This window comes from Gymnoscopelus microlampas (assembly GCF_963454915.1).
Source record: "Gymnoscopelus microlampas genome assembly, chromosome: 16".
NCBI classification, from domain to species: Eukaryota; Metazoa; Chordata; class Actinopteri; order Myctophiformes; family Myctophidae; genus Gymnoscopelus; species Gymnoscopelus microlampas.
Window position 1 is genome coordinate 39,592,363 of NC_139953.1, and position 13,691 is coordinate 39,606,053.

At 39.1% G+C, this 13,691-nt stretch overlaps 1 protein-coding gene across 2 annotated transcripts; it reads right to left on the reverse strand.

The window, feature by feature from the left end:
• Positions 1–522: 522 nt before the first annotated feature.
• Positions 523–9,291, reverse strand: LOC311063330 (paired box protein Pax-1-like). 2 transcript variants are annotated; one of them, XM_084082708.1, is made up of 6 exons: positions 9,112–9,291; positions 7,434–8,090; positions 4,440–4,570; positions 2,705–2,900; positions 1,534–1,619; positions 523–1,481 (listed from the first exon to the last, which is right to left on the reverse strand). In XM_084082708.1, the coding sequence occupies exons 1-6, from the start codon at positions 9,113–9,115 to the stop codon at positions 1,470–1,472; spliced, it is 1,086 nt and encodes a 361-aa protein (XP_083938834.1). In that variant the 5' UTR covers positions 9,116–9,291; the 3' UTR covers positions 523–1,469. The 2 variants fall into 2 exon arrangements, with proteins under 2 accessions (XP_083938834.1, XP_083938833.1); XM_084082707.1 differs by having other exon boundaries at positions 524–1,619; positions 9,112–9,290.
• Positions 9,292–13,691: the final 4,400 nt, after the last annotated feature.

Genomic DNA, 13,691 nt, shown 5'->3' on the forward strand with positions numbered 1-13,691 from the left:
CGACCATGGCACGAGGCCGAGAGAGAGAGAGAGAGAGAGAGAGAGAGAGAGAGAGAGAGAGAGAGAGAGAGAGAGAGAGAGAGAGAGAGAGAGAGAGAGAGAGAGAGAGAGAGAGAGAGAGAGAGAGAGAGAGAGAGAGAGAGAGAGAGCATCTCTAGAGGTGCATCATTAACTACATTAATCTGCTTGGATAGACATTAAACGGATAATAATTAGGATACACACACACACACACACACACACACACACACACACACACACACACACACACACACACACACACACACATATATATATGTACATATATTATATATATATATACATATACATATATATATATATATATATATATATATATATATATATATATATATATATATATATATATATATATATATATATATATATATATGCACATAGGCCTACACACAAATCATTATTTAATCATGATGTCATTTGAAATGTGTAATTACATAATAATTAACAATGAACAATTGATTAAGTTCTCTTTCCCACACATCCATCTCCTTAACACATAGACTTGTTTTTTTTTTTTTGCATGCCCTTTATTAAGCACAGTTATAGAAAAATATACTTACAGCTTTGCCGATATATAGCCTACTTTACAAAAAATGTACAACGTTCCAATGGGATTTCAGGTTTCGCCTTTCAAGTCATCAGTTGGAACACTTGATCGAGAGAGTCTGATGGAAATGCAAACTAGTTTAATTTAAATGTTTCTCAGTTGCTCCCAACATTCTGATTACAGAGCTGCATATAGGCCTACTCCATAAAAAAATATAAATGAAATAAAACACTTTCTCTCAACGTCGGATTTGGGGACCAACAGGGGTCCAAATGGACCCTTATGGGTCTGTAACTCTGAGAGTGTACAAATGGAACCAAATGGAGTTGGGGTCCCAGAGATAAAAAAAAATAATCCTTGAAATTGGAAAGGTGGAGAATCAGGGAAAGACCACATGACCTTGCGTATTACGTCACTTTAACGTCCCATATGGTCCATGTGTGTGATTCGTGGTGAAGTGTCCCATGCAGTTAGAACGCCCCAATAAGTCACACGGGTGATTTCTTGGGATGGACATCCCAATAAGTCAAACGCTGACTGAAAGAGGGGGGGGGGCAAATACGGCAAGGCATGTTGACTAGGGGGGATATGAGTTACGATTCTGTGACTCGGCGGCGGTGCCTCTCGTGGCTGAAGTCCGCTTCGGGCGGCTCTCCGCCGTCGTTTTAACAGTTTTTTGGCAGACCCCTTGAAAAATCGTAAAGACCCTTTTACGTCTTGGGTCTGAGAACTGCACTTCCGCTTTCCTGGAGTACAGAAGTGCCTTGACGTGTTTGCCCCCCCTTCCAGTCACCTTTTGACTTCTTGGGATGTCTGTCCCCAAGAAGTCACAAAGATGTTTTGAGGAGTGAGAGAGTGTTGCAACAGAGAAATGAGAGGCTGGTCAGGAGGCTGTAATGGACAGAGAGACATGGGGGTTTTGCTGGTCAGGAGGCTGTAGTGGACAGAGAGAGGGCAGCGTGGTGATGAAGGCCGTCCTGATGATGATGATGATGATGGTGCTTGTTTAAAGGACTGGGGGGCTTTCTGCTGCCTGTGGGCAAAGACAAAAAAAGTGAATAAAAATGTTAAAATCATCATCATCATCATGGTCATCATCGTCATCATCATCTCCTTTGGAGTTGTCAACCAGATCTCATTTCATCAGTGCACTTTATTTAAACATTTTAAAATTACACGCACACGCACGCGCACGCACATGCACACACACATGCACACACACACACACACACACACACATACACACACACACACACACACACACACACACACACACACACACACACACACGCAGATACAAAGGCATGACACAATTCAATATTTGATATTTAAAAAAATGTGTGCATAGTTTGCTTGTGATTTGAGAGACAATTCTATAATGATGATAAACTACCTTGCTGATCTCTGTTGAAGTCACATACTGACATGCTGGTTTACGTGCTTAAATATGTAATTATTATAATTATGACATTATGAGACACATGGGTTCATTCTTCTGTCATCAGGCCATGATTTGAGGAATCGTTTATGGTCATATAAGCATCACCAGATGAATTCTCCACTTTCAAACCTCTTTTCTGCAACAGCACTACTAACACATATACTAATAATAAATAAATGTATTGGACAATTCTTTTTTTACACTAAAAGTAAAACCTAGGACCCCTAACATTTCTCTCTTGGGACTAACTAACGTTTGAGGCAACTTTTATGTTAGCTAAATTAACAAAACGTAAAATACTGGAAAGTATGAGTAAAGAATTAGCAACCTTTCCTGCACAATAAAATCCAGAGTAATTTAACTTGGAGCGTGTGTACAAATGGTATTTGTACACACTTGGATTGAATGAAAATGAGGAATTTGTCCGCATAAAATATCTATTTAACGATAAACACTCTTTAACTGGAGATGCTGCTATTTTGTTTAAATTGGGGGTGCCAGTGCTATTTATAAAACAGAATTTCATACAGTTTCTCTTTAATATCCTCCTATAAAGACAAAGCAAGATGAGCTTCTAAAAATGTTTACACTTTCTATTATATTTAGAGAGACAGTTAAATAATTTAAAAACAAACAAACAAACTGAATGAAAAGCAGGTGCATAAATCCAGACTTACTCTCTCTAGCAGAGTGTTTAAAAGACATGTGAGGTGTGAGGACGTCTCCTGCAGCAGCACTGGGGAGGTGGCTCAACCCTTGGTTCTGGGGCTGGGCGGAGGACCAGTAGGCCCCAGCTGAGGGCCCATACACTCCGTACTGGGACGGTGAGGAGTAGGCACAGGCTGGGACGTAACCGCTGAGGTTAGATGGAGACTGAGAGACAAGAACAGAGGAGGGATTTAAAGTAAAAAAAAAAAAAAAAAAAAGTTAAATAGCTGTATAATCGCTATAGAGTGTTTGTTCAGTAACAGTGGCCTTCCAGCTCTTTAGTAAACAGAAAACACATTTTCAGGTTGGGATACCAATTGTATCCAATCGGAGGAGAGGAAAATGAAAAAAATGAAATGGAAGTGATTGAAACTCACAAAATTGGAACTGGAACACTATCAAATTGGAGGTGCACCCACCCTGATTGTAAAACAAATATATATTTTCTATTTATTAAAGAGCTTGAGATTGATTCATTGATTCATTGATTCATTGATTCATTGATTCATTGATTCATTGATTCATTGAATACTTTATTAACAGTTTGCAATTTGTACAGAGGTACGGTTTACAATGATTGTTAAAAGGATAACACAAAAAGCCCTTTAGGGCTTGTTTCCATTGTGGTCCTGTGTAATGCTTCAATTAATTTAAAGACATACAATAATATACAATAATAAACAAGATCATAGAGGGCTTTTCTAGGACCATTTACAAATTGCAGACAGGTGCTCTTTTATGGCGGTTTTGAAGGAGGGTAAGGAGAGACGGTGAGACCTGTTATAGGCCTACTTAACAAACACGGTGATTATAGCCTACTGTTATAGAGCATAGCTTTTTTAACAAAAACATATCTGTTGTACCATAAAATATCACTTGCCTTCAACCACTTCCAACCGGGCGTCCCTGTAATGTTTGGGCAATGAATATTTATATTCATAGGCAAAACTATTGCTGCTGTTGTATTTTTGATTTGGCCCAAATCAAAAATAGTGAGAGATCCCCAAATAATTTGGTGATCTCTCACTTTGACACTGATTTTTCTTTCATTTCTACCCCTCCATCCATTGAGACATTTCTTTCTTTCCTTTTTATTTTTCTACTGGACTAAAGGACAGTGGACCTGACCGAGCTGGAAATTGATACCCTATATGCTATATTTTGTAGGCTGGCTAATTTGCCATCATACAAGAGTTTCACACGATTTACAAAAGTTAGCCGATCAAGAAAAAAAAAAGCATTTTGAAAAGGGACTGTGAAAGAGATTTATTATGTCTCTGTTTTTTTATAAATATTAAAACTATATAATAACTACATTGGATCCATGCAAATTGGAACACATGGCTCTTTTTTTTAATGATTTCTTTCCTGAAAGGATAGGGTTTTTTTTTTGGACAAGGTACAATATTAAAGATGTCATAGGTAATGCCCCAACTTACAGAACATATTTAAGCCCTCTTTTATTTTTCTTAAGGACATTTTTTAAGACACTTCTTTATCTGCCCCCCCCCCCCCATAAATAAAGAAATAAAGAAATAAAGAAGTAAAGAAATAATGAAAGAAAAGATGAAAAAAGAAAGAAAGGGGCTAGTGGGGAAGTTCTTATTGATACTTTCATTAATTGACTCATTATCCAACAAACATTCCACTCTTCACTGGCTGCCTCGGCGCCTTAACTGAAAACAATAACAAATGTAGGCCTACCTGGGAGTACTTTATGTCTTCTGTGGATGATTTGTCTATTATTCCATTCACACCGGTAGCAAACGGTGCTCGGTTAACGTTGGCCCACTCCTCCATTTTGGGCGAGTATCCTTCGGATCCAGCAGCTACGGCTGTGGAAAAATATGCAGGGACGTTTTAATGGTGAAAAATTGGGCTTTTTATAATAGCCTAGTGGGCCAGTGGTTCCCAAACCTTTTTTGGCTCGAGAAATGTGTCTCCCCAGGACCCAAGCATCGCATCGCTACACGTTGTGAGCTTGTAGATTGGCTATTTTCACTACTTCTTTAAACATTTGTTTTCTAATTTATGGAATGTATTTATTCATGAAATTATTTTTTGAAAAATTACTCGATTTGTTTTTAATTCATGATTTATTTATTATTTTTGGGGGGGGATTTTATTCCACGACCCACAAATGGGTCTCGACCCGGTTTTTGGGAAACAGTGCAGGCTTTATAACGCAACATTACAACTTCTACTCTCTCGAGACTGCATCTGCATGCCATATAGGCTACAGGCCTACTTACTATCAAATCTAAATGGTGAATGTGGATTTAATGTTTATTCCATGTTTACTGGAAATGACACTGAAGTGTAACTTATATTTAGCTAGAAATTGAAACAATGGCGCTTCTATTGTTAGACCCGTTGTTGGGTCCACTTGGGTTCAGACATGCATTTTAGGTAGAAAATTCCTCAGACTCAGCCCAGCCTGCAGTGCGTTTTATGTTAAACAGATGTTTTTATTTAAGCATTTACGGGGGAGATTCTAGGTTAACAAGACGCATGCAAAAAACTTTAGCCATCGAACAGGATCCCATATACCTGAAGAAGTGTCTCTTATAAGCGGGCCTGTGTCATCCATTGAGACCTGAGGCCGATTCTACAAATGTCTTCTAACAGTTTTCTGAAAAACGCATGCTTCTATATCGGTTGTCACACCTTTTCATGTCAAGGACCCCCAAAATGATGTGAATTTGGCCGCGGACCCCCATCTCAAAATATTTTTGTTCCAGGGATGAAGAAGCAAAGATTTGAGTTAAAAATGTTCGCTTTAAATATATATATTCAAAGATGTGCACACATTTCAAGATTTTTCAAAAAAGCTTATAGCGTGGCACTCGGTGCCACACTATGAGCTTGTAGATCTGCTATGAATAGCCAAAGACATCTAAAATGACACAGATGCTTTCCCGGTCGTGAGCAGGGTTGAGCTCTAGGGGGTACGGGCGGGTACGGCGTACCCTTAGTTCTGAGACTGTGGGGGCTGGGGGCTCGCGCGTGCTCCACATGCACTCACCGTCAGCGGCCGTCGTTAACGCCTTAAAGTTTAAACAATAGCCTCTGAAGGTTCGCGCCGTCAGTGGCGAGACATTCTCAATAGCGTCTACCTGGCTGCTTTGCATAACATTAGGCTACTCGAGAAAAGACACGGACTTGAATTGAATGTGCACTGCAGAGTGTGAGGGGGATTGCTTAGCAGAGGACCCAGTTCTCTGAGACAAGACAAAGACAAGTTGTCTGATTATTTTAACTGCTTATGTGTGGGTGAGTCTATGTAAAGGGCTTTTATATAAAACTAAAAGGAAAATAAAATAATTGATTAATTGAAACAAAAATAAAAACAACAAATTAACAATGCAACAAAATAATAAGAAATATAAATACATTAATAATCACATGTTGAATACAGTATTAGTAAGTGGCTATGTGCACATGCCTGCGCACGTGCGCGCGCACGTGACGTCATAAAATACAGTACCCTTAGTTCAAAAATCCACAGCTCACCACTGGTCGTGAGAGAATCTCAACGACAGACATTTTTTAACCTTAAATACGAAACACCTTTTGTAAATGTATTCTGAATGTGGCACATATTCTTACTGAAGCTGATATGTTATTTTATCCCTGTGTCTTGCAAATGCAATGTGAATGTATTGCTTTAAAAAAAAAATAGGTACTAGATTAGATATGTAATCGTGAGAATCCAAATTGTCTACTGGTCGGCCTATTTTATGGTTAAAATATTATTTTCTGAACATTAGCCGTTAAGATAAAGATAAAAACAACGTTTTTATCTTTTCCTGAGTGAGTTATAATGATTAAGCATAAAAAGCTTTATTCCTCAAGGACTGCGGGAATATAGCTAATAATAATAATAATAATAATAATTGTTATGATTATTATCATTATTATAACGAGTTCAATTCCCCTTTGCAGTCCTCATCTATTCTCCATGGCTAAATCATTTACATTTATTAATTGACTGCATTAGCTTGAACATACAAATACGTTTTGATGCATGTTTCTATTCGTGCTATATTTTAAATAGACCACCTGAACACGGCAGATACATATTTATTTCATACATTTCTGCAGGTTTTGAACTTGTAATTCCTGTGCCATTAAATACAACTCAAGGAAACGAATGATAAAGGCTTAAATCTATATCAAAGTATTTTGACAACAGTTTTGGTTTGAAATGATCACGTTAGCCAACTTGGGAATTCAACTTCAAACCCAGCAGTAATATGTCACAAAAAAACATCTATTTGTGTCATTTTAGACTTTAACCACTTTAACCATGTTATACTCTGGCTATTCAAAAATAGCAGATCTACAAGCTCATAGCAGCACTATGAGCTTGTAGATCTGCTATTATAAAAATACCCCAAAATATTAATTCAAAATGTGTGCAAATAATATATTTGCACAAATGTAATATCTTTTACATAATGTATTTTTTAGAGCGAACATTTGTGTATGTGTTGGGGGTCCCTGGAACAAAATATTTTGAGATGCGGGAGTCCATGGGCCAAAATATTGACATGCAAAAGTTTGAGCGCCACTGATATAGCAACATAGTTTTTTTCAGAAAACTGTCAGGATTCAGAAGACATGTTTAGAATCGGGTCTTATAGTTGCAGGTCTTAAAGGGTTAAATACATTTACATTAATTCATTTCCAACCAACCTGCAGGGTCCATGAACGCCCGGATACCGAGGATGTTGGTGACCGTGTGCACCGAGGGCCAACAAGCCCGGGAGAGGCCATGAACTGGCCCCCCGCCGGGGCCTCCGCTGCCGATCTTACCCCCCGCGGTGGGCGACATGGCCCCCGGGTAGGAGGCATAGGGGTACATGTGGTTATAGGGAGAGAGCTGCGGTCCAGGATGATGATGATGAGTCGGTTTACCGCCGCCGTCCTCATCATAGGGACCGCCGGGCTGGGAAAGACTCCCGATCTTGTTCCTTAGAATGCGGCTGATGGAGCTGACCGACGGGACGTTGTACTTGTCGCACACGGCGTCCGACAGCAGCCGGTCGCGGATCTCCCACGCGAATATCCCCGGGTCGCCGTGCTTGTAGTCCCGGATGCTCTTCACCACGTTGGGCGTGGTGACGCGGGGCTTGCTGCCGCCGATGGCGCCCGGCAGGATGGAGCCCGTGTCGTGGTACCGCGCCAGGATCTTGCTCACGCAGCCGTGCGAGACGCGCAGCTGCCGGCTGATGTCGCACGGTCGGATGCCGAGCTGCGCCAGCTCCACGATGCGGATCCGCACGGCGTTGGGGAGAGGCCGGCCGTTGACGAACACGCCGCCGAGCTGGTTCACCTCGCCGTAGGTCTGATCTGCATGAGGCGAGGACCGCGGCGTGGTGATTAGTAGTGGTAGGTATAGGCCTACACATCATGATGAAGTGACTGTTTCAATTTAAGGACTTTTAAGACCTTTTTTTAATACCTAAAAAACAGGAAAGTAAAGAAAGGAAAAAATACCACTAGGCTACTGCATCAAAAGTAATCAACAAACTAAAAACTGGTCGAACCAAAATTGAGAAATAATATAAGAAAGACGCAAATATTGTGAGAAAATAGCAGATCTACAAGCTCACAAGGCAACGGGAGGCGTTGTGAGCTTGTAGATCTGCTATTTTCACAAGATTTCACAATATTTATCTGAGTCAAACAAACACAACACAACACAACACAGCTTACACAACACCACACATAAGAATAGAATAGAATAGAATAGAATAGTGTTCACGTAGAAATATTAATTCAGCTTTATTGTAATATAAGAAAATCTAGTGCCTTTACAACGAACCTTTTAACTTTAGCCTATTTTTTAACGCCAGACTTAGCAGGAAAGGTGATAAATAATACTTGGTTGTGTGCCATATTGCATAATACTGAAAATATAGCAGACCTATACAAGTTCAGTGCGTTGTTCTGCAAAGCATTGTGAGCTTGTAGATCAGCTCTTTTCAGTGCACCACATGGTAACAGGATAGGTGGGCACCAAGGAAGAGTGGGCACCTTGGTGTTAAATTGGCTATTTCTTCCCCAAAATGTTAAAAAATAAAGTAGGCTATTTGAAAAATATGTATATATCAAAATAGCCAATGTTACATCGAGGTGCCCAGATAGTGCCCACCTATCCTGTATCCCATGCAAACAAGTATTTAATTGTATTTTAATGCGTAAAATGCGATTTAGAGCCTGTAACCACGGGCCTGATAGTTTACTGTAACGCCCCGTTGTGAAGCCATACTACAATAGGCGCTTCTATTGCCATAATGCAGTGCAAAGGAGGCTCTACTTTTAGTTATATCTTGCGGTTAAATTATGCAAATCTACAAGGTTACTTTACCCATTGGCTCCGCTTCCTTCACCAGTGGTGGAGGAACGTCTGTCTCTGCATTAGACGTGGATTAAAGTCCAAGCGACGACGCGTTTCACACGGACTGAGATGATCGTCCTCGCCATGGAGACTGAATGGACGAATGTCCATCCTGGAGCTTGGAGGCTTCGAGGGATTTAGAATGTTGAGGCGTCCTCTGTTTTACGTCAGTGGCGTTCGGATGAGCTAAAGTCTGTGTTTGGTCACTGGGTCTGTAACCGTGACATCATCAACTTGGGACAGATCGTCCCGCTTGAGTAAAAGATGAACTATTTCTAAAAATAAATACAATATTTAAGGTGTTTTTACATTTTTTTTAGAGGGCAATTATAATGTATTAAGGTATATAAGGCTTATTAGCCAGGGATCATTTTAAGACAGATTTAAACATCATCATACAACAGTTTCCCTAAGGCGGAGCCTAAATTAGGCTAATAGTCTTCTAAGTGGTTCCCAAACTTAAAAACAAAAAAAAAAGTTGTTTTTAATTGATGAAAAGTTGTGATAAAAAAAATGGATATGAAGAAAAACAAAAAAAACATTAAAATTGGTCTGCGACCCAAATATAGGTCCCGACCCACTGTTTGGGAAACAATGTTCTATAACCTGTCCCATTTGGAGAGGTTGACGACGGCAGTTGGTCAAACAGGGTCGAGGTGAACAATATAGTCTGTTGCCCTCGAAAAGTTCACACGACGTTGCTGTTTTGAATCAATTAAATGTCTGTAAAAGTATTCATTCAGAAACTGACAATTGGTTTATTACCTACTGTTTAATTCTGCCCGTGATGGTGTCTTTCCAAAGCCTCCTAAAATATATTCTACACACTACTATAATGCTATAAAATGGAGCTAAAAAGCTAATTTCACTTGGCATAACAGTTTATTTGTTTCTGATTAAACGCCCTGGACTTGTAATAGGCCTTATTTGCATTTGATCAAGGCATCCGGCTTTTTAAAAGATGTGTCAGCTGATGTGAGCTCACTGCTTTTGCATTTTTATTACAGAGAAGTGAGAGAACACTTATGTTATGGCTCGGTACCAAATAACTTTGAACGTATACACTTTTGAAATAAAGCGTTCAAATTGCCGTTCATTTGCAGCAGCTTTATTCTTCGTGGCCGTGCATGCGATTTCAGATATGGTCTATATAATTTAGGCCTAATTCAGGTTGAATTGCATGTCAAAAATATGAATCAGTCCTTTCCCAATTCTTGTATGCTACTTAGAAAGCATGAGTAGGCCTACAATTTGATAACATAATGTTATCAAATTAGGAATGTTATTAACATTCCCTCTTGTCTTTGCTCTATCTTCACCTAAAATAGCGACCTAAGCATGCGGTTTGGCAATTTTTGCCGAATGTTAGCCCCGCTGCCCCACTATCAGGATGCTATAGGTTTCAAGTGATCACTTCTTAATGTGGTCCCTTTAATAGCTTGGTCCCCTATACTCTTTCCCCCCTTGGCCCTGCGATATAGTCTGATAATCAGGCTAGTATTTTTTCCCTCTACACCAAATATCTTCACTGAAAATAGCGACTTTATAGTATTATTATATTATGTCACAGAATGTACGAATACAACTACTAAGATATAGATATGTTTTTATTTTAATGAGTTCCTATATTCAGAATGTGTAGCCTATATACTCATGGGGAAATAGGAGTTTCAGTGCTTCAGGACACATGGATCTAGCAGGGATTGAACTTGAAATCTTTGCATTGTGAGGCAGTCATTCTAATTAGGTCACCCTGCAACCTTCAAACAATGTTATATTATTATTTTGTTATCCAATATTATTCTTACCAATAGAGGATAGCGTTTAATTAGTACAAAAAAAGCATATATATGTATGTATATATATATATATATATATATATATATATATATATATATATATATATATATATATATATATATATATATATATATATATATATATATATATATATATATATATATATATATATATATATATATATCACCTAATATGATTATAATATAAATTCGCTATTTTAGAATCCTAAAATGAAACAGTTTTTGCAGGTGTGAGGTATACTTGTATAGTACAAAGGCCCCCTCTACTGGTCGCATGTGTGACCTACATTTGTGATGGCTATGAAATGGCACTGGAATCTGTTCCAAACCTATTTTTAGAGTGGATCTCTTTTTCCCATTGAAGATTTACCAGGAGCCAGGATCATAACGCCTCACTAACACCATTGTGTGTGTGTGTGTGTGTGTGTGTGTGTGTGTGTGTGTGTGTGTGTGTGTGTGTGTGTGTGTGTGTGTGTGTGTGTGTGTGTGTGTGTGTGTGTGTGTGTGTGTGTGTGTGTGTGTGTGTGTGAGTGAGTGAGTGAGTGAGTGAGTGAGTGAGTGAGTGAGTGAGTGAGTGAGTGAGTGAGTGAGTGAGTGAGTGAGTGAGTGAGTGAGTGAGTGAGTGAGTGAGTGAGTGAGTGAGTGAGTGAGTGAGTGAGTGAGAGTGTGTGTGTGTGTGTGTGTGTGTGTGTGTGTGTGTGTGTGTGTGTGTGTGTGTGCGCGTGCGCGCGCGTGTGTGTGTTACAGAGAGAGGAAGAGTGTATGATTATCATTTTAACTTGCCTTAATGAATACATTAATTCATATATACATTAATTCATTCATTTAGGGAAATTGATCATCACCTTCATTCAGTGTAAATGTTCTTTGTTACCTTTTACCACTGAAAACCATATGTTGATGAGCAAAACGTTGAGAGTGTTCCTTTAATCATGCATTCAAACTGAGCTGAAGAAAATGTGGTTTGAAGTGGGATAGCTCCAAAAGTATAAACGTTATAAAAAAGTCCTAGATAGCTTTACATTTTTACATTGAAATGGAGTCTGTAAGTTAACGCATGTTGAAGTAACATGACTGCAAACAGGTGAAAAGAAAAAAAGCTAAATATTTCAAAAACTACAAATTATTTCAAAGTAACAATCTCAAGCATGCAGTAAGGTTCTATTTTGTTTCAGCCTCCAGTGAAATAGAGACGATTACAACATTACAGTAAAACAAAATGCTAAAGAATATTATTAATAAGAAAATAATATAATTAATACAATTAATATTCCTAATATTTTGGGAATATCCATGTATCAATATTATTTAAGTTAAAAAGGAGTATTATGTAACTTTTTTCAATTATATTTATTGTTACATCGTATAAAACATATTCTTTGTTCGGCTTCCTTCATAATAATGTAGCAGCATAGTAGATAATAATAACACTACTAATTGAAGAAAAGGAAAGAGAAAGAGAAAAACGAGCAAAAAAGTTGGTATATTTATACTAATAGGATAATAAAAATCACACCCAGTGTGAAGTGGGCGGTGTGTGGTCATCACAACATGACTCACCTTAAAAAAGGATAAATGATTAAAGTCCATACTGCTATTCATAGGGCTGCACATGTGTCATGTGTTTCGCTAGCCAATCACAGTCCTGAATTTGCAAAGTCAGCCAATCACATTACAGTTAGTGGTGATGACACTAGCTGTAATGTGATTGGCTGACTTTGCAAAAGTATCGATTTGCATTAACAATGGAAGGGTTAGGGGTATACAATGCGTTGTAGACTATTGGCCAATCACGGTGCAGGATTGGTCAGTGTCCAAAACTCACTTATAGGGGGCGGCTACACCGCCCCAAAAATAGATTTACAATGTACTTACAAGCTTGGCATATTATATATACCATCAACATTTATTAGTGGCTGCCACAGTACTTTCTATATACAACAGATTATGCAGGAATAGACAAGCATATTTAGGTGCAAAAAAGACAGGTGAGGGAGGTGTGAGGGATCTTGTCAGATCTTTCATGTGCCTGATTGTACGGGGGAAGAAGCTTTTCAGCAGTCTGCTACCAGTGGCCCTGAGACTGCGTAGCCATTTTACATGAGGATTCATCTGAAATGGTCCATGGTTGGGTTGGCTTGGGTCTTTGATGATTCCGCAGGCTTTGCTGACACTGCATTCGTTGTATCGTTCGTTTTGTCCAATCTGTATGGTAAGGTATGTTAATTCAATATTTGGGGTGGTTGTATTTGCACAAGAAATCTGGCGCAAATCGGCCCAGTGGTTTGCAAGAGTACCTCCAGACAGACAGACAGACAGACAGACAGACAGACAGACAGACACCCTCTTATGCCGCTTTTCAGTATCTAGTATCAGCTCACCTTTGTCTTTACCCAGCTCTTCTCTACCCACTTTTCATCTGTGTTTCCACTGTACTCTGAAGGTACTGGGCCCCCCTCTTTAGTAGACCAAAATGTGGATAATGGCGTGACGTGCCGATTAGGGATTATGCAGTGGAAGTCAACATTGTAGACGGCTAGCCTCCTACAGAGCCATGCGTGGGAAAAGTTGTGTGAACCGCTGATCATATAACTCTTAGCAGAGGTATACTGCATCAGTTTGTTGGGCCAGAGAAAGTGAAGCCGTTCTCCAGAGAGAGGAGGTTTTCCAGAGTTTTGCAGGTGGTGAATAAAGATAACTTTTTGTACTAAAGAGTTCCCATTGTAGGCA

Bases quoted from the DNA above. Each gene is read 5' to 3' on its own strand.
- LOC311063330 (XM_084082707.1), bottom strand. The intron at 4,571-7,433 runs GTTGGTTGGAAA...ATTTTTCCACAG, and splicing joins GGCGTTCATGGACCCTGCAG to CCGTAGCTGCTGGATCCGAA. The intron at 1,620-2,704 runs GTAAGTCTGGAT...CTTTGCCCACAG, and splicing joins TAAACACTCTGCTAGAGAGA to GCAGCAGAAAGCCCCCCAGT.